The sequence below is a fragment of the Panthera onca genome, chromosome C1 (assembly GCF_046562875.1).
Source record: "Panthera onca isolate mPanOnc1 chromosome C1, mPanOnc1 haplotype 2, whole genome shotgun sequence".
Lineage (NCBI taxonomy): Eukaryota > Metazoa > Chordata > Mammalia > Carnivora > Felidae > Panthera > Panthera onca.
The window spans coordinates 124,425,651-124,446,918 of NC_138346.1; the positions used below are offsets into that span (position 1 = coordinate 124,425,651).

Below are 21,268 nucleotides of genomic sequence, written 5' to 3' on the forward strand. Positions count from 1 at the left end.
GGTTAAGTGTCTGACTTGGACTCAGGTCATGATCTCATGGGATCGTGAGTTTGAGCCCTGCATTGAGCTCTGTGCTTTCAGTGCAGAGCCTGCTTGGAATTCTCTCTTTCCCTCTCTCTGCCCCTCCGCTGTGCACACATGCATTCTCTCTCTCTCTCTCCCCCCACCCCCAAATAAATAAATAAATATTTAATTTAGAAAATAAATAAAAGGTCAAGTCCTACTTGGTTGCTTTTCTGTAATGTGTGGGGCAGAATAGAAGATGAAACTTGTTTCTGAGAAAGTGTAATTTTAAAATCTCAGTGAAGAAACGATGTCTAACTGTAGCCTAGGTTTGCTAATTTACAAGCAAAATGACTAAAGCTTAAATATACCATGGAGTTAATTATATTTCTTCTCTCTAGGAGCTCTCTCTAGCCTTGGCAGACATATGTGACACATGTGATGATGTGATACATAAGTAGATGCATATTTTTTAAATCCTTGAGGGTAGTTGATATTGTGCTTTTAGAAAAATGGTCGTCTGATGTCTGCCTTGGTTGGGAAGTAGTATATGTAACGCATGGAATGGGTGCCCTCTGATGACCATGGTGCTTTAGAACATTGCAGAGGCAATCATTTGTGTAGTTCCTGACCATAATTTTATTGCCATGGATTAGTGGCTCTTAAATGCCCCCATTTCCCCCAACCCCCTTTTCGAATGGGAGTTCTGGTACAATAATTCTATCCCTTTCTCATATATTGGGTGTTTGGGGGAGGGGAGGCAAATGACGGATTTTCTTAGTTAATAGATTTACACGTTGAGAGGAGCTGCACTCAAGGATCCTCATTCACACGCAGACCTGGTACAGATGACAAGATCCTGGACTTGAGCCCATGATAAAAGGTGATGAGGCTTTTGAGAGAGGGATGTAAAATGTTGTGGCCAGAGCACAAAAGAAGCAAGTGATGTGAAAAATTTCTGGCCTCATTTTTCAGTACTAACTGGGAGTACAGTATTTGAAGTGCAACAGTCAAGGGTAGGTGGGCAGTGGGAGAAGGGATGGGATGATTCTTTGGGAAGGTGCTACAATAAAGGCTCAAGGAGAAATGCACAGAGCAGGAAACTTCACCACACCCTTGTCCAGGAGAGGATATTCTCCATTTCTGTAGCCTTATGACATTGATTATGCAAGATAATGCAAAGGATAGATAAGATCATGCAAAGATTAGATTCCAGAGATGGTATTTGCCCATAAGCATATCAGTTGTGAAATGAATTACTGTGGGAAAGGTTTATTATTTGAGGTAAGACAGGACTTGGCTTTAAATTTCTATTCTGCCACCTACTGATGCCACTTACCTTGGGTAAGCTATTTAACACCAGCTGGATGGTATCTTATAAACCCTTTTTTTGTTTTCTTTATGTTATTTTGGAAGTATGCCAAATTAATTTGTTGGAATCCTTAAATTTTCAGTGGCTGGCTCTAGTGTGAAAAGAGGTTGGCTCAGGATTCTCTCTGAAGGACCTTCTTAGAAGTCTCAATCTTACTTAGTAGAAACTGAAGTTTCAGCCCTAGCGACAGAGGACAAAAACATAATTTGTGTTTCTAGTGCAGGGCCTCCTGGGTGACTCTGTCGGCTGAGTGTCCAACTCTTGATTTCAACTCAGGTCATGATCTCGTGGGCTCATGGGTTTGAGCCCCAAGTAGGGCTCAGTGCTGACAGCCGAGAGCCTGCTTGGGATTCTCTCTCTCTCCTCCCTCTGCTCCACCCCCTCTCAAAATAAATAAATAAACATTAAATAAAAAAAAGAAAAGAAAACAGATGACTGGCTCTTAGTATTTTGCAAGGAGAACTTTCATTCTGAACAACTGACTCACTGTTTATGCTTGAATCTCCTATCAGTCTACCAATCAGAATACCCTTGAAGGGCTGATAGGTTTGAGTGCTGACACCCACAGCCCAAAACTAGGTGTGGCTACATTAAGAAGGCAGGTCACTGTGGGTAAGTGTCTAATCATGAGATCTCCTAAAACGGTGATGGAATCTAACCCTGTTAGGAAAATCCTATTTAATTCTGTTAGAGAGTGAATCTCAGATCCCTTTTACCCTAGTCCTTAGGCCTTGGGCTAACAGGAAGAGCTTTAACATTTACTACATTTCAGAAACTGCTGGTTCATCCCATGTAATATTATCTTATTTAATCCTCATAGTTTCTCTGTGAAATACTTTGTATTGTCTCCATTCATAATTTCTCAAATGCCCAAGTTTCTTTTCCACCTTCTCAGTTTTTATGTATCCTATTTCCTCCTGGAATGGTCTTATTTTTCTTCTTTGCCTCATAATCCCTACTTGTCCCTCAGAGCTCATCTTAGATGTTACTACTTCAAGGAAGCCTTTCTAACCCCCTAGGTTTGATTCCCTATTGCACATTGTAATCACACACCGTATCTCAATAAGCACAAGAAATTATGTGATCAGTCACATAATATCTGTCATACATGCTAAAGTGTAAGCTCCTTGAGGACAGGAACTGTGTCTGTCATTTTTCTGTTATTTCTAGTGCTAGGTATGGTTCCTTACCCTTAGATACTCAGCAATTTGGGGTGCCTGGGTGGCTCAGTTGTTTAAGCGACTGACTTTGGCTCAGGCTGTGCTCTCACGGTTTGTGAGTTCGAGACCCTCACTGGGCTTTTTGCTGTCAGTGCAGAGCCCTTTCTGAGCCTGCTTCAGATCCTCTGTCTCCCTCTCTCTCTGCCCCACCCCTGATCGTGTGCGTGTGAGTGTGCTCTCTCTCTCTCTCTCTTAAAATAAATAAACATGTAAAAAAAGATACTCAGTAAGTTAAATGTATGATTATGGCAAACAAATGCCATATGTCAGGCGTTGAATTCTTATCTATTATAACTTCAGAACCTTCTTTCTTTAACTTATGCCATACACAGAACCTAACAGGAAGTATTTCTAAATGAAATTGCCCAAGAAAGCTCTTCCTCAACTCTATTTCAGTCCTAAATTGGCTAACAATACAAGTTATTAATTAATCTTAGATACTGGCTAGGGTGTGGTTCTGAGAAAAGGAACTGAAAGCCTTTGAAAAGTCTCCTGAGTTCTGTATAAGCTGTCCAGAGGAGTCCCACATTTCTGAGCAGCGAGTTTTGAAGGAAATTGGTAGGGCAGGCTCTCGGATTAAATGTCCCCTTAGGAAACTTTACAAGAGGTAGACACACCTGGCTTACCAGTATTTCTGACTACTGAGCTGAAAACTGCTTGTTTTGTGGAGAAGCAAAACTCTGCAGCAACCATCTAAAATGAAGAGCCCCCGAACTTTTGAGGAGCAAACGCAATGCATTGTGGACTCTTTACTCACAGACTTCTTGAGCCCCACAGTGCAGGTTGCTAACCGGGACCTACGTTGTGCAGATGAAACAGATTCAGGTAAGGCTCCTGGCCTGAGGTGGTGATTGTAGATCAATGAGAGAATCTGGGTAGACTTCCTTATTTCCTCTGAAGTTTCAAAAGGCAAACTAAGCTTTCAGCAATACCTGAAAATCAGTAGTCTCCATGGAAGAGAAAGATATTCTCAGTGAAGGGAGATTTTCTGATTCTCGGTGTTGACAGAATATTGAAGGTGTTCTTGGGAGAGAACAGTGCCCAATGTTGCTTAAAAGTCAAGAACTTTCTCCACTGCCCAGATTCCTGGGAGTTGCCATTCCTTCAAGCTCTGTAACAAATGTGAATGTGTTCCCTCTGTCTTAGGAGAGTCAAGCTCTTTTGACGTGGCCATCATTGCTGGTCGCCTTCGAATGTTGGGTGACCAGTTCAATGGAGAAATGGAAGATTCTGTCACAAACATCATTTCAGAAACCATTCAGGGACAGGTGAAGTTGCTGCTTTTTTCTATTTCAGATGCTCTTTTCTTACATGACTGTGACTAGAAATATCCTAGTGAGAGATTTGGGGGCTTATCTTCATCCAAGGAGATACAGCAGGAATTCTCCAGCTGCTAGTTCTTTAGGAGTTCATCAAAGCCCAAGTGGTAGTGACATTGTTTCCATTTGTTTTCATCAGAGCTGTGCTTAAGTGGCATAGAGCACATCTGTAGCATTTTGTCCCTGGTAAAGCACTTTAGTCTCTAATATACTTGTTTTAATATTTATTTTGCTGAGAGTGGGTGTCTTCCCCTCCCCCACCCCCAGAAGGCCCAGCAACAAAACTATGTACAGGAATGATAGTCGACAAGTATGCTGCACTGAGGGGTAAGTACTTACAGCAACCCACTAGGGCATATCTGGCTTTTCATCAGAATGATGATTATTGGCAATAGCACTTGGATTCTGTATCGGATGTAAAGACCATCGGCAATGTTCTGGAAGATGTTGCTGATTAATATCAATAATGGCAGGTAATATTAACTCATCACTTAACACGCGCCACACAGTATTCTAAATGCTTTGCACTTATGTCATTTAAGCCTGATACCACTCTATGAGGTCGTGTAGAAACTATTATCCATAAGTGCAACCTCTCCTCATGTGCATGTAATGCTGTGAGAGCAAACATCTCACCTCTTTGTTCACTGCAGTATTCACACAACCTAGAATAGCACCTTGTATGCAGGAGATCCCCAATAAGTATTTTCTGACTTGATATCCATTTAAGCAGATACGGGAACTGAGAGATAGGGAAACAAGAAATTAGGTTACTCCGTGAGTGTTGAAGTTAGGATTTGAACCACACTCTTCACCATGTGCTTTATTCTTCTTACTGAATATAGCTTGGATGGTACGCCTATTCAGGCAGAGCCAGACTTGTTACTCCTAATTGCTTGCACTAAAGCTTTCCTAAGGTAGCTAAGAGATGAATTTAGTTTTTTTTTTTTTAATTAAAAAAAAGTTTTTTGTAACAGTCCCAAACTCATAGGAAAGTTGTGCATATTGTACAAAGAATTTCCCTCTTGAATCATTTGCGAGTAGGTGGCTGATAGGATGTTCCATCATCCGCTAATACTTCTATGTTTCCTTCAAACAAGGCTGTGCTTTTATATATAACCATGATCTAAACCATCAAAACCAGGAAACTAGTACTGACACATTTTCATCTTATCCTCAGATTCCATTCAAATTGTTCCAGTTGTCCCAATGATGTCACTTACAACAAAAAGATCTAGGCCAGAATCAGATATTACATTTAGTTGTGATGTCTCTTTAGTATCCTTTAATCTGAAATAGTTCCTCAATCTTTCCGTGATTTTTCATGACCATGACACTTGAAGATTATGAGTCAGTAATTTTGTAGAAGGTCCCTAAATTTGGGGTTTTTCAATGCTTCCTCTTGCGTAGATTCAGGATATGTACCTTTGCAGTAAGATCACAAAAGTATTGCAATGTTCTTCTCGTCGTACCTATTAAGTGGCACAAATTTCATTTGTCCCATTACTGATGTTAACTTAATCACTTAAGATGGTGTCTGCAAGGCTTCTCTACAGCAGTTATATCTACTGCAGTTAATATAGTTAAATTTGCATAGGGAGGTATTTTGAAGCCGTGTAAATATCTAGTATCTCATCAACATTTCAATCTATTCATGTATTTTTTTTCTTTTTCTTTTTTTTTACTCTTTCATGTATTTATTTTTTATATCAACATGGACTCATGAATTCCTATCTGTTCCTAGTAATCTGTTACCATCATTATTTATTTGCATGTTCAAATTGTCCTAGTTTTGGCCAGTGGGAGTCCTTTCAATCTGGACTGCGTCTTTTTGGCATGTCCTGTAGCTCTGTGAGTACTTCCTTAATTTCTGACATATCTCTTGTCTTTCCAGGCCCCAGCCTGAAATCAGCCATTGTCCAGGGAGCTCTGGTTGGTTTTAATGGAGAATGGTATTTGGAAACCAAGATCTAGGTACTCATGTGGATGGCCCTCCCAACTTGTTTGGACTCTGACACCCTGCTCTGACTCCCATGGGCCCCCCTACACTACACCACAGTACATCTTGCTTGGCCCCATCTAATAACTTTTGTTTTTTTGTTTTTTAATTTTTTTTTAACGTTTATTTATTTTTGAGAGACAGAGCATGAGCTGGAGAGGGGCAGAGAGAGAGGGAGATACAGAATCCAAAGCAGGCTTCAGGCTCTGAGCTGTCAGCACAGAGCCGGACGTGGGGCTCAAACTCACAAACTACAAGATCATGACCTGAGCTGAAGTCCGACGCTTAACCGACAAAGCCACCCACGCGCCCCATCCCATTTAATGACTTTTGGATCAATTTTGTGGGGGGGGAAGGAAAGAGGGAGAGAAAAAACAAATCTTTTTTTTTTTTTTTTACTTCAGAATTTTCCAGACTTCAGTCATTCAAGCAGTACCTTCACAATTTGACTATTAAGTACTATCACGTACTTAATATTGTCCTTTCAAATCATTTTGTTGTTCTTTCAGTCATTTTGCTCATCCTAAATAATGACACCTGAAATCATGGGTTTGATGGGCTACTTAGTTTTCTCTATACCCATTATAATAAATAACAAAATCATAAAATAGGAAAAGTTTGGCCTTCTACTCCTTAGATTATCTTAGATACAACCAGTGGTGCATTTGCTATTCTCTCCTATAGGAAACACTTGCTTTACTGGATTCCTGCACCTACAGCTTCTTGTAGACTTTTTTTTCGATACTTCACTGATATCCCATGTCTCTCCCCAGGCAGGAACTATACTGCAGGACACAGTAAAATCTCTCAGCCAGGCCTGGTGTGCTCAGGATTCCAGCTTAGTTTATGAGAGAGCCTTTCTGGCAGTGTCCGTGAAGCTTCTTGAATGTGTGGCCCGCATGGCTCCTGGAATAGCAAGACAGGTGGCTATCCCCATAGTAAACCTGATCAATGGGAACAGTGCCGTCCGGGAGTTTGTCCAGGGCCAGGGAGGTTGGGTAAGTATGTTGGGGCCCTGGCTCTGATAGGCATTTGCATTGTTTTTGTACTCATACCTGGGACTCCCAATTCCTGATTCTTTGTAAGTTGGAAACCAGGTAGAAAAACAGATCTCCCTACTTTGCTGAAAAGAGCAGTAAAAAGGGGAACAGTCAGAAGCTCAGGACTATGGGTGTTGGACTCCAGAGACACTTTGCCTAAAATGTTGACTACTAACTCTGCAAAGCTAAATCCCATTTTCTACATATAACTGCCTAGCAAGTATACTGGTGACAGAATGCTAATCTCAGCCTGGCTTCACTCTGCTCCCTGGTAAATTTCTGGGTCTCCTCTCCCTAACATCTTTGGATGTATGTTGAAGAAATTCAGAACCATCCCCCTATTGTCTAACAAAAACGAGGTCTAGAGGAGGCATTCTAAGGTCATGTCTTAGGAATCATTAGACCATCTGCTCTCGTAGAGCACTCCTCTTCATTTCCAGCATCAGCAGAAGCCTTAGTGAGAGCCGCATTTCCTGAAGGTATCTGCAGACTATTCGTGGTTTCTTTGGGAAGCTCCTGAAAACCATCCCTTTGACTGTAGGCTATCCATTGTTCTTCCTAGGAGAATCTGGAGAGCTGAAGAAGAGGTGGGAGCTGTTTGCCAGCCTGAACATCACTGCCCCTGTGACTGCTCAGGTGATTGATTTCTGGCAGTTAAAGCAGACAACCAAATCCAAAACTGCTTTCTTTTGAACAGAACCTAATTTAGCTGAATAATTTCTTTTCTACTGATTGCTACAGTTGGGAGAAGCCCTTGGAGGTCTACAGAGATTTTGTGCTTTGTGTTTTTATGTGAGTTTTAATGAGGTACCATTTAAGCAAAGACCTCTAGACACAAAGTAACGACTTGTTAGGAGCGGAATTGGAAGCATCGGAGCCAGGCTTGGCTGGAGATCTTTTGGGAAAGGGAGCACACAGTAAACTTCCTTCAGATTTCCTCTTGTCCTTTGGGAAGGATCTTGTCTGCTCATTTTGCAATCTAAAGGACTTCAGGGAGATTTCAATTCTTTAAGTTGAGAATTTCTTTTGAATTCATAACCTGAGTCTTGTGTTAATTTCACCAAAGCAGAATTATTTTATGCATTTTTAGGTTGAAAGCAAAAAATAGCAGTTTCTGCATCTGCCCTCCTACCAGAAAGGCCGACAAAAGATAAAACAGTGAGTGCATTTTTACTGCCACAGGATGCAGGAAGTGCTGGCCCACATCTAGGACAGAGGGGCCATCCCAGCTTAGATGAAACTAGCTGCATACCACAGTGTTTTTCAAACCAAAAAGGGGCCTACATACCACTTGTGGACCTTATAAATCGCTGATTTCCAGGCCCCATCCCTAGAGATTCTGATTCTGTAGGGGTGGGCTGGGACCTAGGATGCTACCAGTTCCACAGGGGATTCTTATGTACATACAGAACTTGAGACCCATCATTTTAGAGCAAGGATTGGCCATATCCTGCCTGCTCCTTTTTCTGTAAATTCTTTTATTGGATTGCAGCTACACTCACTTGTTTACATATTGTCTATGACTGTTTTAGTACCACAACGTCAGAGTTGAGAAGTTACAGCAGATACCATATGGCCTGTAAAATATATTTACTATCTGGCTCTTGACAGAAAAGTGTGTAGATAGACCCTTGCTTTAAAGCTAAATGAACATCTCTCCTTGAATAATTTAAATTCTGTGGCAATCCTGATAATTCCTGCCAAACACAATTGTACATAGGATTACTCTGTTTTTTAGATTTTCGAGTGTTCTGTTGGTTCTGGCATAGTCCACACTTTCTTGAGAACTTTAGCAAATCAGAAAGCTCTGTGACTCCTGAGTAGTCAGTCAGTAGAGGGTATATATTTTCCCTGGCCCTACCATAAGTGATTGGAAGTGATTGGAAATGAGGCATACAGTATCCATGTTATGAATATCTTGAAATAGTCCTTAATAATCTCATAGATTCATAGGCAATCATCAAGACTCCTTAAGTCCCAAAACCAGACTACTTACCTGACTGTCAAGAAGAAAAGCATTGCTATATCTATTTTTTTTTTTTGGGGGGGGGGGGGTTTGCTATATCTATTTTGAAGAGAGGCATTAATGGTTTGGTTACAGTTTGGCTAAAGTGTAACCACATCCCCTCCTTTCAGCCAGCCAGCTATCTGTTTCCCCTCAATGCATAGAATTAAAGATGTAGCGCTGGGACTATATCTTGACTTTTTCAAGTTGTGTGATTTCCTCAGTTCTTGGAGAAATCACAGTAGGTTTGTAATCCCAAATGAGATTTCATGTTTCTTTTAAGTAGCAATTAGCTTTTTTTTTGCTACCAATTGAAGACAGTTGATGTACTTCTTTGTCCCTTACATTACTGTAAGTTCAACAGGGTGGGTTTTGTGGTATTTTACTTCTTAGGTGAAATCACTATTTTCACACTGACCAATGCTGTTTTGTTCATGAAATAAAATTGTGTCTATGTATTTGAACTAATTCTCAGCAAATCCAATTTAATTGATTGATACAGAAACAGAACAGATTGGGGGTTGCCCTGGGCAGGGGGTAGGAGGTGGGGGAAATGGGTGAAGGTGGTCAAAGGGTATAAATTTCCAGTTACAAGATGAGAAAGGTCTGGGAGAATAATGTACATCATGGTGACTATAGTTAACAATACTGTATCCTGTATTTAGAAGATGCTGAAGAGTAGATTTTTAAAGTTCTTACCACACCCATACACACAGAACACTTTATTTATTTATCTGTCCTATGTTTATGTATTTATTAAAAAAATTTTTTTTTTCTACACCCAGCATGGGGCTTGAACTCACAACCCTGAGACTGAGAGTTGTATGTTCCACTAACTGAGCCAACCAGGTGCCCCAAAACACACATTGTTTAACTAGGTGAGATGACAGATGTGTTAACTAACCTTACTGTGGTAATCATTTTGAAATACATACATGTATCAAATCATTGCCCTGTACACCTTAAACGTATACAATGTTACAACGTCAATTCTCTCTCAGTAAAGCTGAAAAATACACGATAAAGGTCAGAAGCCAGCAGCCTCCTCTTTGTCTTTTCTCTTCCCTCTTAGCTACGCTAGCTCCCCATTTTATCCTATACTGTCAGCAAGACATCCGAATAGGAATCTGTTGCCAAGTATACAGCATATCTGGAGACTGAGGATACAGTGCTCCTGGGGATTATACCAAGTAAATGGATGAAGCAGCACTGGCTTAGGTGTTGTGTTCGTTCCTAGGCACCCTCTCCTGGGAGAGCTGAAGTGTTTGGGTGGCAGGAAGAAGGCACTGTAGCCCAGAGATGAAGAATACATTCAGGTCTCTGATGTTCACAATGTAGTTTCACCAAGATTAATCATGTGACATTGGGCAAGTAATCCAAATTCCCCTGAGCCTTTGTTTCCACACCTTTTTTTTTTTTTATAAATTTTTTTAAAACATTTATTTATTTTTGAGAGATAGAGAGACAGAGCATGAGCAGGGAAGGGGCAGAGAGAGAGGGAGACACAGAACGCGGAGCAGGCTGCGGGCTCCGAGCTGTCAGCACCAAGCCCGACGCGGGGCTCGAACTCATGGACTGTGAGATCATGACCTGAGCCGAAGTCGGACGCTTAACCAACTGAGCCACCCAGGCACCCCTGGACTATTTTAAACACTGCACCATGAACAGTTTGGGGCTGCTGTCACAGTTCATAAAGTTTTGGCTTAAGCCAATCTTCTGGCTTTACGTCTCGCCTCAGTGTGATTCCTAAGATTCCTAAGTCTGACGGACTTATTTCCCTTCTTCCTAAATCCATATCCATGAGCTCCAATTCTTTGTATCTATATACCTTTTTTATCCCTATACTGCCTCAGATTGCTGTCCAGCTAGCTCAAAACCTCAGTCATGTTTCCCCTTTTCCCTGCCTCCAGCCCTACTCACCTAGTCTTTCTCACTTATTCCTTGCTTTTTGTCCGGATTCTTTCTATGAGAGTTTGTTACCCCATGCCTGGACTTTTGGTAAAGTCTCTTAGGCTATTATCTGATTGTCCTGTTCCAGGCTTGCCCATTCCCATCTGTCCTAATACGGCCACCAGATTGACCAAAGCTGTGGTTTCCTTGTCTAGTCTTCTGAGTCATTTTCAGATATAATCATTTTGAAATTTTACATACTACTGAAGTAGATTATGAGACTTTTAAAAAAATTTATCAGAGGGGCCATTTCTTCAAAAAAAAAAAAAAAAAAGAAAAGAAAGGAAAGAAACATTGCTTTGATTGCCATTTTCTTAAGATCTTCCAGCGGAACTTTTGAAGGTGATTGGATATGTTCATTGTTTTAATTGTACTGATGGCTTCTTGGGTGTATATACATTTCAAACTTCTCAAGCCACACACTCTGAAGTGTGTAGTTTGTTCTATGTCAGTACTACCTCAGTAAAGTCGTTATATTTTTAATTTTTTTTTAATGTTTATTAATTATTTTTGAGGGAGAGGGAGACAGAGCGCGAGTGGAGGAGGGGCAGAGACGGAGGGAGACACAGAATCCGAAGCAGGCTCCAGGCTCTGAGCTGTCAGCACAAAGCCCCACACAGGGCTCAAACCCACAGACCATGAGATCATGACCTGAGCCGAAGTCGGATGCTTAACCGACTGAGCCACTCAGGCACCCCCTCAATAAAGTTGTTATTAAAAAAAATATAAAACCTTCCCCAGTTTTCCATCGCCCATCAAATAAAGCCTGACTTTTTAGCCTGGCATTCAAATTCCCTCAGGGTCTGTCTCCAACTGCCCTTTCTAGCCTTGTGGATCAAGACTCTTCTCTACATGACCAATCATCCAGTCGGACTGAGAGCCACTCACTAAGCTATCCTCCTCCTGCTGTTCTCTGTTTTATATTGCTTCTCCTCAGGCTTTTCGACATATTCAAGACCGAGCTCAAAGGTCGCTTCCTCAATGAAGGCTACCCAGAAAACCCAAATACAAAGTGACCTTTGCCTTCTCAACATTCTGTTTGCATATTCCCACAAATGGCCTTAAGTTATAGTTATTTGTGTACTTCCCTCCCCTACTAGAAAAAGATCCTTGAATGAAGACAACTTGTTGTACACATCTGTAGCCCCCCTCCTCCTCATTCTCTTGCGTACCTATGGATCTCATAAATATTCATTAAAAGAATAAATGAATAAAAAAAAGAATGAATGAATAGACTCAATACTGAGTCAACAAATGAAAGATAAGATTTCAAGTTTGATTACGTTTTGAACACGATGCCAGGTCTCACCAAGAGTCCCAACTCTGTTTTAATAGAAGGAAAATTGGGTCAATTGCAAATTATCAGTTGTCTTTAGCCTCCTGAGGGTTGTACTTCCGAAACCAAAGGCAGAGCGTGATTCCCCGTGGATGGCTGGAAGCTGACTATGAAGTTCATAGCGGGTGAACCGAAGAGACTGATGAGGTCTCAGAAAGCTGTAGCGATGAGAAGCCATCATGACCAGGAGATGCATGGGGGACTTTCCTGCTGTGGGTGATGTGTGCAACAAGCCTCGTCAGAGGCGTTTTATCAGCCTCTACTATGTCCATTTATAGAAGGGGAAATGGGTCTATTCTGGGAGATAAAGGGGTCGTTTTTTTCCTGGCCATTGTAGCAGCACAGAGCTGGGCTCTGCCTCAGTGGTGGCAGCATCATTCCTTCCATAACAGTGGCCCGGCTGCTCAGGCAGCAGCTCTCAGGTACATGCTCTTTTCCAGGTTCCGGGACCTCCCTGTAGGGAAGGCCCATCTGCTCCTGGCACAGCGAAAAGTGCCTGGCCAGAGACAGGCATGGTCTGTGCCAGGCAGGAGACCTGGAGTACTTGACAGAGAGAGTAACCAAGTCAGGGTGGACCCCTCACCAACACCTAACCACATTATGTAGTGTGCTTGATCACAACAGGTGTAATTTAGGTGTGCTTAAGAGCACGTTAAGCACTGTGGGTCCCGCAAATGTATATGGAAAGCACCACCGTGGCCTTTGATACATTTAAAACTACAGGGGGTGGCTTATGTGTCTTCTTTCGAATAAACTCTTTTCAATAAACTTGTGGGAGGCAAGAAACCTGTGAAGAAACAAAGCAAACTTCCACAGCTGAAAATAAAGACTTCGACCGAAAGGAGGCAGACTAAGAAAGTCGTGCTGAGATGGAGTTAGGGGCGGGCATTGTGAAGAAAAGAGTAGGCTTTACAGCTTTATTTTCATCTTGGCGAACATTAGGGGAAAGGTGAGAAGTAGCAAAAGAGGTGGCAGTAAAATGAGTAAGGCCTGTGGTTGATGTGGCTAGATAGTTTGGGTGGGGGGGACCCACCCAAGCTGAGGAATCTGGACGTGCGTTCAGTAGACCATCGGTAACTACTTGGGTTCTTTAGCATTTAAGTGGAGTTTTAAGAGCTTTCACCCACGCTTGGTTCCTAGGAGACGCGAGCATGGAGTACAACTAAGAGCCTGTTGCTGATGGAACCCACATGTGCAAAAAAGGGGGCGGGGGTCAGCATGGGAATGGAAGAGACTGGTTGAATCTACAAGACATTGAGGAGAAATGACAAGCAGGCCTTGGTGACCACCAGGATGCTCACAAAGAACTGCGTGTCTCACGGATACTACACGGAGCCCGTATCAAATCAATGACCCTAGTGAAACCGAAGCAAAGATTGTTAAGTGGCTTCCCCAGGGTAAAACAGGCCTCCCCATAGAGAGAGAAGGATGTTGTGAGAAACCTGAGTGTATCTCCTATTAACTGATAATACTTGTCCTAATGATCTCCCCTGATATTCTCTTTGGTTAAAGTTTATTTTTTTTCTTTCTTTTTTTTTTTGTCATCGAATTCCAACCTCCGTGACGCTGATGTCGGACATAATACAGGCACGCTCCCCTCTTGCCAGTGCAGGTGACTACGAGGGGCACTCCTCTGTGCTGTCATCCGCCTTCTGAATAAACAGCAGAACCACAGGAGGCAGCAGTGAGGTGTTCCTTCCTGGCTCTTCTTCAGGTGCTCATTCACTTTTACTTTCCACTAGAACTCACCCCGGCGGGTCCTGACAAAGTGCTCATGGGTCTTTCACTTCATGGAATTGTTGTGTTCACTTAGGGCTTAGGCCGGACCGGTTCAAATGTTTCACCATAAATTCGTCAATTCTTTTACGTATTTGCCAGTCTTTGCTATAGAACATGTTCCCCCTCCCCAGTTGTTGATCTTCCCACAAGATATAAATGAGTCATCAGAATCTATATCAAAAAGCATGATGCTCCTGTCGCCTTCCCGTATCTACAGAAGGAAGTGTGAAAAATTAAGTAGCAGCTTAGATTTGTTAAAATAAAACTGTTAATAAAAGTTTTTTTGTTTTCTCCTTCGGTTGTGTTTGTCGTTTGCTTGAGTGGTCTACTCAGGAAATGGTCTTTCAGCGAAGTGGGTTTTTGAGGTTTGGTTATTTCACGATGTTTCTGTATCTTTTGGTTTTAGTGTGGAACAGACTCCTAAGAATTGCTGCTTGCTTTTGAAAAGAAATCTGCAGTTCGGCTCAGACGCTATTTTTAGATTTTTATATTTGGGGTAAAAGGAGGGGCAACTCAGCGAGTTTTTCTTTATCTCGTAGCCATCACTATGTTAGCTCTCCCTAAGAAGAGAATAAAGTTAGAGATCGTTCTGAAATATGAGTTTGAGAAATATAGATTTAAAACTTATTTTATTAGGTATCTTTTTGTTTATTAATTAGTAAAGTTCTAGTTTTGTTGGAAGTAATTACATTCTAAGGGGACAGAGGGATTGTGAAACTATCTCTTTTACTCGTTAAAATACAGAAAATCATTCTTCTTTTAGGGTTATGCTTTGCTACTCTGCAAATTAACCGGTTAGTTTGGAACGTTTTTATTTTAATGAGTAATTACAGCCATGTCTTAGTCCTGAGATGCTTTATTAACCAGTTTAAGGGTATTTTTTCACTCTATTCTGGCTTGTTTGCTCTCGTATATCCAGCCCTACCATAATACTTAGCATTTAGTGGGTACTCAATAAATTTGTTGAACAAATTAATGGATTTTTGCTTTTTTCTAATTTAAAAAATGGTAAAATAATGTTTAAAGAATTTTACAAAGCATCCTTAGGGGCACCTGGGTGGCTCAGTCGGTTAAGTGTCTGACTCTTGATCTGAGCTCAGGTCTTGATCAGGGTTGTGAGTTCGAGCCCTGCATTGGACTCCGTTGGCCATGAAGCCTACTTAAAAAAAAAAAAAAATCCTTAATTCTAGCACTCACACGGTTCATTCTTTTCGGTGCCATTTAGTCTTCATTTAATCATGTACATACTTTCACATGGTTTTAGTTATTGTGAATTTTCAATTTTGTATTTTTAAAGTTTTTCCCCTGTAAGTCTTAAGATAGCCAAATAAAACATTGCATTATTTAGTACAACAAAAAAGTCTCCTTTAATGCTGGATGGGGACTGAGGAATACTATCCTGTTCTCAACAACTACTGTTTCACATGCAGAATCCCTCAAAGACCTTTCTTTTCCTGTTGCAAGGCTCAATAAAATGGAGGTAGCTTAATAGTGCCTCGAATTTCCTAAAGGGAGTTTAAATAATCCAAAACAGAAAAGATTGCTAATAGAGGAAGTTCTAATGGCACATTTCCCGGTTTTCTTCAGGATTATTTCAGACTAATTTTGTTAACAATTTTTTTTATGGAACTTCTGTCTTCAAACAGAGATGATATACTGATTTTGAGTTGCTCTCACTCCGCATGAGACAGTCTTAGGTAGGTTTGTACCCACTGAGGAGAGGATTTACGCAAGCTGAGATGTGGAAGCTTTCTCTCGAACAGCTTGTCTGTCAGGGACAAAATGCCACACTCACAGCGTGGCTTCCTGAAACAATGGCCTTTTCCAAGGCACTAGTTGGATAGTAGAATGCCTTCTCTAGAAATGGTTCTTCAGCCTTTCGGCCCTGAAAGTTATACTGCTGCCAGCAAGGTGGCTGATTTTACTCTTTTTCTGTTCCTTATAGTTTACTAGCATTGCCTACAGGGGATATTGTGCCAACTTCCTGGTCAGGTGCTCCTCATGAGGGCCACTGTGCTCCTGGATCTTATACAGACCAATACTCAGTCCTGAAATCAACAGCACTTCCCTTAGTGGAGGTCAGCACTTCCCCAGCCCACGGAGAGACACAGACTGTCAGAAGCAGCTGACTTTGCTTCATCCAAAAGAGAGTTTGAGGTGTATATGGCAGACATAAGATTGCTGAATAAAAAAGCCTTCTCTGATGAACAGTAATTTTCCACAGATCTCATGGACAAGAAACTTTGGGGGAGAATAGTGCAGGCAGAAGGTGTCTTAATTCCAAACGGCGTCTGTCTCCCTTTCGGACCCTAACTGAACTTCGCTGAGTTCATTTGGGACAGGAGGAAACAGAAAGGATCGACAGGGCCTTTGTGTTCATTGAGGAAATGGGGAGAGGCAGACCCCATTCCTAAGACCTGTAATTCTGCCTTTTCTCTAGGAAGCAAGAAAAAGGGTGAATTTGACTTAAAGATGTTGGAGTGGAACGGTGTCAGAGCTAAGCAGGCCATGTGTTATGCTCTGGTTAGCCTCTTGTTTGTTAGCACTTGAATTGTAACCAGGTTCCTTCCTCGAGAAGGAAGGCGCTAGGGCCCTGGAGTGATGATGGCTTTGTTGTGTGACCACAGAGGCTGGTTGCGTACTAATTTCCTCTAGGGCTTGTGATGAAGTCAGTTAACCACAGCCTTCAACATGCTCTGCTCTGGAGGCAGCAGTGGCTTCTTGGTGGTATCTCGGCCATGACATCCACTTGACATGCCCTTTCTTAACCCACTGGTAGACAGTTTCTCTTGCCCTGCAGCATGGACCAAAGAGAAATTCTGCAGAAGTTCCTGGATGAAGCCCAAAACAGGAAATCTAACAAAGAGGAGTTTGCCAATGAATTTCTGGTGAGTCCTACGTGTGACACTCTCAGGGTGGTTACACAGACTGTTTAACTGACTAGGATGGTCCAACTCTCGTAGACCACACTGCTCTTGGGATAAAGTGAGTATCAGGCCTTGCAGCAGGGGAAGAAGGGAGGAAGGTGACCTAAAAGTTCGACTTTCTTGAGCAGTTCGTGTGTTTTAAGTATTCTGTCCAAAACCCTGTTTTAAATACTGTGTTTGCTGGTTCTTGGAGTTTGACCAAGATTCCCACGGAAGACATACATAATTCCAGGTGTATAAACATTCCTATTAATTGAACATCTGGAGTCCCTAGGTATCCGAGTTGTGGTTTTTGCTTCAAATGACTACTTTTAATTAACATTAAGAGGAAAGAAACCAAGATTAACTTCTCATGGAGCATTATGTTTTTAGCCTCCCCACGGAACCCCACTCGGATGACAAAGGCTCTTGAGGAGCACCGAAACTGCCTGCTGCCATATTTCTTTATTGTTTCTTTTCCTTTTCTTCTAAGGAGAAAAACGAGAATGCGTGTTTTTGCTGTTAAATAACAGGGTCTTTGGAAGCTTCTCTTGCGTGGAGGGGTAGAATGGGATAAGGAGCAGAGACAAGTGAGGGATGTGGGGAAATACAGGTGCCAGCTGGCCTAGGGCCGACTGGATCTGATCTGCCAGGGGAACCCTGCATCTCCTCTGAGGGGACTGTGGTGATGGGTGTTGAGCCCTGGGCAGGCCTCGCTCATCCTGTACCCAGCATGTCCGATGACATAGGATATCTGATAGCATTATGTATTTTGGAATACTTCCTTCCAGCTGGTGTTTCAGGGCTTTAAGAACTTGAAGGCTTGGCTCGGCTCTTCAGCTGTGAAGGAGTGGGAAGAACAAGGGAGTTGAAGCAGAAAACCTGAAATCAAATCACGATTCTCTTGTCCACCAAATTATCAGCTCTTTGATCTGTTCCTTCGTTTCCCCAAGTCTTTGTTTCCTAACTTCCAAAATGGGGATGATCATTCGTGGCCTACCTGTCCTCACAGGTTGTCGTGGTGATTAAATATCAATGATAATTAAATGCGCTCCTTCATTCCGTAATATGTAGTGAGCACCCACCGTGTATCAAGTTCAGTTCTAGGCACTGAGGGTATAGCCGTGAACAAGACAAAGCCTCTGTGCTCATGGAGCTAACATTCTGGTTCTGGAGGGCAGATGTGAAAACACTCTGTAAAGTTTGGAGTGATTAGATATCATGACAGTGATTCTATGTTATGACAGAAGCCCCTGTGTCAACTCAACTTGGATAATATTGTGGCATTGTGAAAAATGTGCTCTCGGTGCCACTGGCCAGCCAGTGTGAGTCCCTCTAAGTGGAGCCACCAGGGAGGGAGGTTAAGGGGGAGGTCCTGGCCTGTCTTTATAATCTCCCACCAAGTTATAGCAGCCACCTCACCTCCTGTTTTCTCTGCCTCTAGCCTTGGCCCACCTTCAATCAATTTTCCATTCAACAGCCAAGTGATCTTCTAATAATACAAATCTGGTCATTTTTCCCTGCTTAAAAACACTGTATAGTTTGTATTTTTTTCCAGCTGTTTGAAATTGTAAAATATAAGACACATTTAGAAAATTACATAGAGCATGTGTCAGTATAATTATGAAGCAACCACCGCAGAGGTCAAGGAATGGAACATTTTCGGACCCCGGAAAACCTCTATATATGGCTTCTCCATCAGGTTCCTTACCGCCACCCCCACCCCTACCCCCATCCCCACCCCCACCCCACCCTGCCCTGACGAAGGAATAATCACTATCCTGACTTTTATATTAATCACTTCCTTGCTTTTCTAGCTCTTGGTTTTAAGGACCTTGTTTTTGGGTGGTGATTAAGTAGAACCTCACTGTTCACTGACTCATGTCCTCCAGTGGAAAAACAGAGTCTTGCCCTCAGCCCCACCTAAAGGTTCAGCTGAGATACCAGAGACATTCATTTTTGGGGGAGCTGGGTAGTGGTGAATGGGTTATTTGCTTGCTTGGACAAGGTAAATACTGTCTTTAAATTGAAGGACTTTTCATCTGGTCATTTCCCCCTTCCTACCTTAAGCCCCTTAATGTATTTTCCCAGGATTGGATGTTTTTGAGGTTGGATCCCTGATTCTGTGACCCAAGGCCACTGCTAGCCTAAATGGTGGTTCCTTTGTGGGAATTATCGAAAGTCATCTCTGGTTCCAGGTAGACAATCTGTGCCCCCTGCCCCCTGCCAGGTCAGTGGCTCGGATTTCGGTCCACACTTCCCCCTTGGCTGTGTATCTCTGGGCAGAGCACATAGCCTTGCTATGACAGCTGAAGACAACACCATGCTGTGTGAGTCTTTTCCTGAGCCAACACTAAATCCGATCACATTTCTGTAGTGGAAACTGCCAAGACCATTCCTATAAGGTTTTCATGCATTCATCCACGTGTTTACTGAGAGCTTACTATGTGCAAAGCATTATGCTAGATGCTGCACTATGCAGTGCAGTGCTCCATGCTTTGGTGGGGTTTATCTCCTAAGACATCAGAGGATGTCTTAGAGAGGCAAACATTAAACAGCTGATTACTCTAGGAAATATTTAGTTGTGATAATCTTGGTGGGGTGTCAAGGAAGCATCATATTCATTATCATATTTACTACTCATTAAAAAGAAAACATAACCCATGACATAGTTATGTTCTCTATGATGAGGAATGTCCTCTCAGAGGAGGAAACTGAGGCTCTGAGAGGTTAAGTGATTGGCCTAAGCTCACTCAGCTGTTCAGCCATAGACATGAAACTGAATCCAGATCTATCATTTCAGAGACTGGGAAATTAATCCTTGTGCAATAAGTGTCTTGCTTCAGCCAATAACACCGAACCCCTCAAAGGGTCTAGCCTGAGGGTAAGTCCCCAGTTAGTATAGTTTCTACACAGCAGAGACAGAAGTATGCAACCACACTACTGAAAATTTCTTTTTTTTTTAATTCTTAATAATTCCTCTATATTTGTAAATGTTTATTTATTTCGAGAGGAGAGGATGAGAGAGAGAAAGAAAGAGAGAGGGGGCCAGCTGTGTGTGAGTGGGGGAGGGGGAGAGAGCGAGGGACAGAGAGAATCCCAAGCAAGCTCTGGCACTGTTAGCGGAGAGCTGGACTCAAGGCTCAATTCCATGAACCGTGAGATCATGACCTGAGCCAAAATCAAGAGTCAGACGCTTAACCGACTGACCCACGTGTGCGCCCGTAAAAAATTTCTTAAGCATAATTAAAAAAAAACCACCTTGTTGTTACTCTTATGAAACAATATTATTGCAAGTTAAAAGAAAATAAATTCACCATAGTACCAATATCCCAACAAATACAGTCTTTTTGGTGTAGAAATCCTAGTTCTTATATACTTATATACACTTATATACTGCCTTTTACATTGTTGTCATTATAGCATAGATACAATTTTGTATTCTCATATTTTCACATAACGTTACACAAAAACTATCATGTTAATTAAAATCTATATTTACAGCTTCTGATGCAGCATGGTGTAATGGAAGCATAATACTCTGAATAATAGCTAATACTTCTATAGCTCTTAAAGAAATTGTTGTAAACACTTTTATGTATCACTTCATTTAAACCATTGAGGAAGGTACTGTTATTATTTCCATTTCATAGAGGAGGAAACTGAGACAGAGAGGTCAACTGACTTGCTGAGGGCCAGGTAGCTAGTAAGTGGTGGAACAGAGATTAAAGTTCAAGTGGCCTGCTCCACCATCTATATTTGTAACAACTATGGAATCATATACACCTTAGTTTGAATTCAGGTTCTATCATTAGCTGTGTGACCTTGAACAAAGTCGTTAAAAAGTGGGAACAAATAAATAGTCACATTGCAGAATTGCTGTGAAGAAAATGGAGAAAATATATGAAATGCCTGACATGTAGTAGGCACCCAAGTAATTTAATTTTTTCATACACTGGACATTTAGATTATTTCTAATTTGTCATAATTATTATTATTATTTTTTAATGTTTATTTACTTTTGAGACAGAGAGAGACAGAGCATGAACGGGGGAGGGTCAGAGAGAGAGAGGGAGACACAGAATCTGAAACAGGCTCCAGGCTCTGAGCTGTCAGCACAGAGCCCGACGCAGGGCTCGAACTCACAGGCTGCGAGATCGTGACCTGAGCCAAAGTCGGACGCTTAACCGACTGAGCCACCCCGGCGCCCCTAATTTGTCATAATTATTGACATAACATGCACAAGTATGTTTGTCCATGTGATTTTCCCCTTCTTTTGGTTTATATCCTGGGCTAGATCCACAAAGGTGTCATTACTGGGTCAAAGAGTATTAGCATC

At 41.9% G+C, this 21,268-nt stretch overlaps 2 protein-coding genes across 6 annotated transcripts in view; both read left to right on the forward strand.

Moving 5' to 3' along the window:
* The first annotated feature begins 191 nt into the window (after positions 1-191).
* BCL2L15 (BCL2 like 15) lies at positions 192-13,936 on the forward strand. 4 transcript variants are annotated; one of them, XR_009607592.3, is made up of 6 exons: positions 192-3,420; positions 3,742-3,863; positions 6,687-6,911; positions 7,516-7,589; positions 9,744-9,836; positions 13,832-13,934. XR_009607592.3 is itself a non-coding variant. In XM_060624792.3 (4 exons), the coding sequence occupies exons 1-4, from the start codon at positions 3,294-3,296 to the stop codon at positions 7,531-7,533; spliced, it is 492 nt and encodes a 163-aa protein (XP_060480775.1). In that variant the 5' UTR covers positions 196-3,293; the 3' UTR covers positions 7,534-9,426. The 4 variants fall into 4 exon arrangements, 1 of the variants encoding a protein (XP_060480775.1); XR_009607590.3 differs by lacking the exon at positions 9,744-9,836 and having other exon boundaries at positions 13,832-13,936; XR_009607591.3 differs by lacking the exons at positions 9,744-9,836; positions 13,832-13,934 and adding an exon at positions 8,044-9,426.
* Positions 13,937-16,064: 2,128 nt separating this feature from the next.
* The window catches only part of PTPN22 (protein tyrosine phosphatase non-receptor type 22), a 60,057-nt gene continuing 54,853 nt past the window's right edge, over positions 16,065-21,268 (forward strand). Inside the window, exon 1 of one of the 2 annotated variants that reach the window (XM_060622705.3) lies at positions 16,065-16,911. In XM_060622705.3, coding sequence (XP_060478688.1) covers positions 16,825-16,911 — 87 coding nt within the window. In that variant the 5' untranslated portion in view covers positions 16,065-16,824. The remainder of the gene's footprint in view (positions 16,912-21,268) is intronic. The other variant, XM_060622707.3, reaches the window with a different exon arrangement.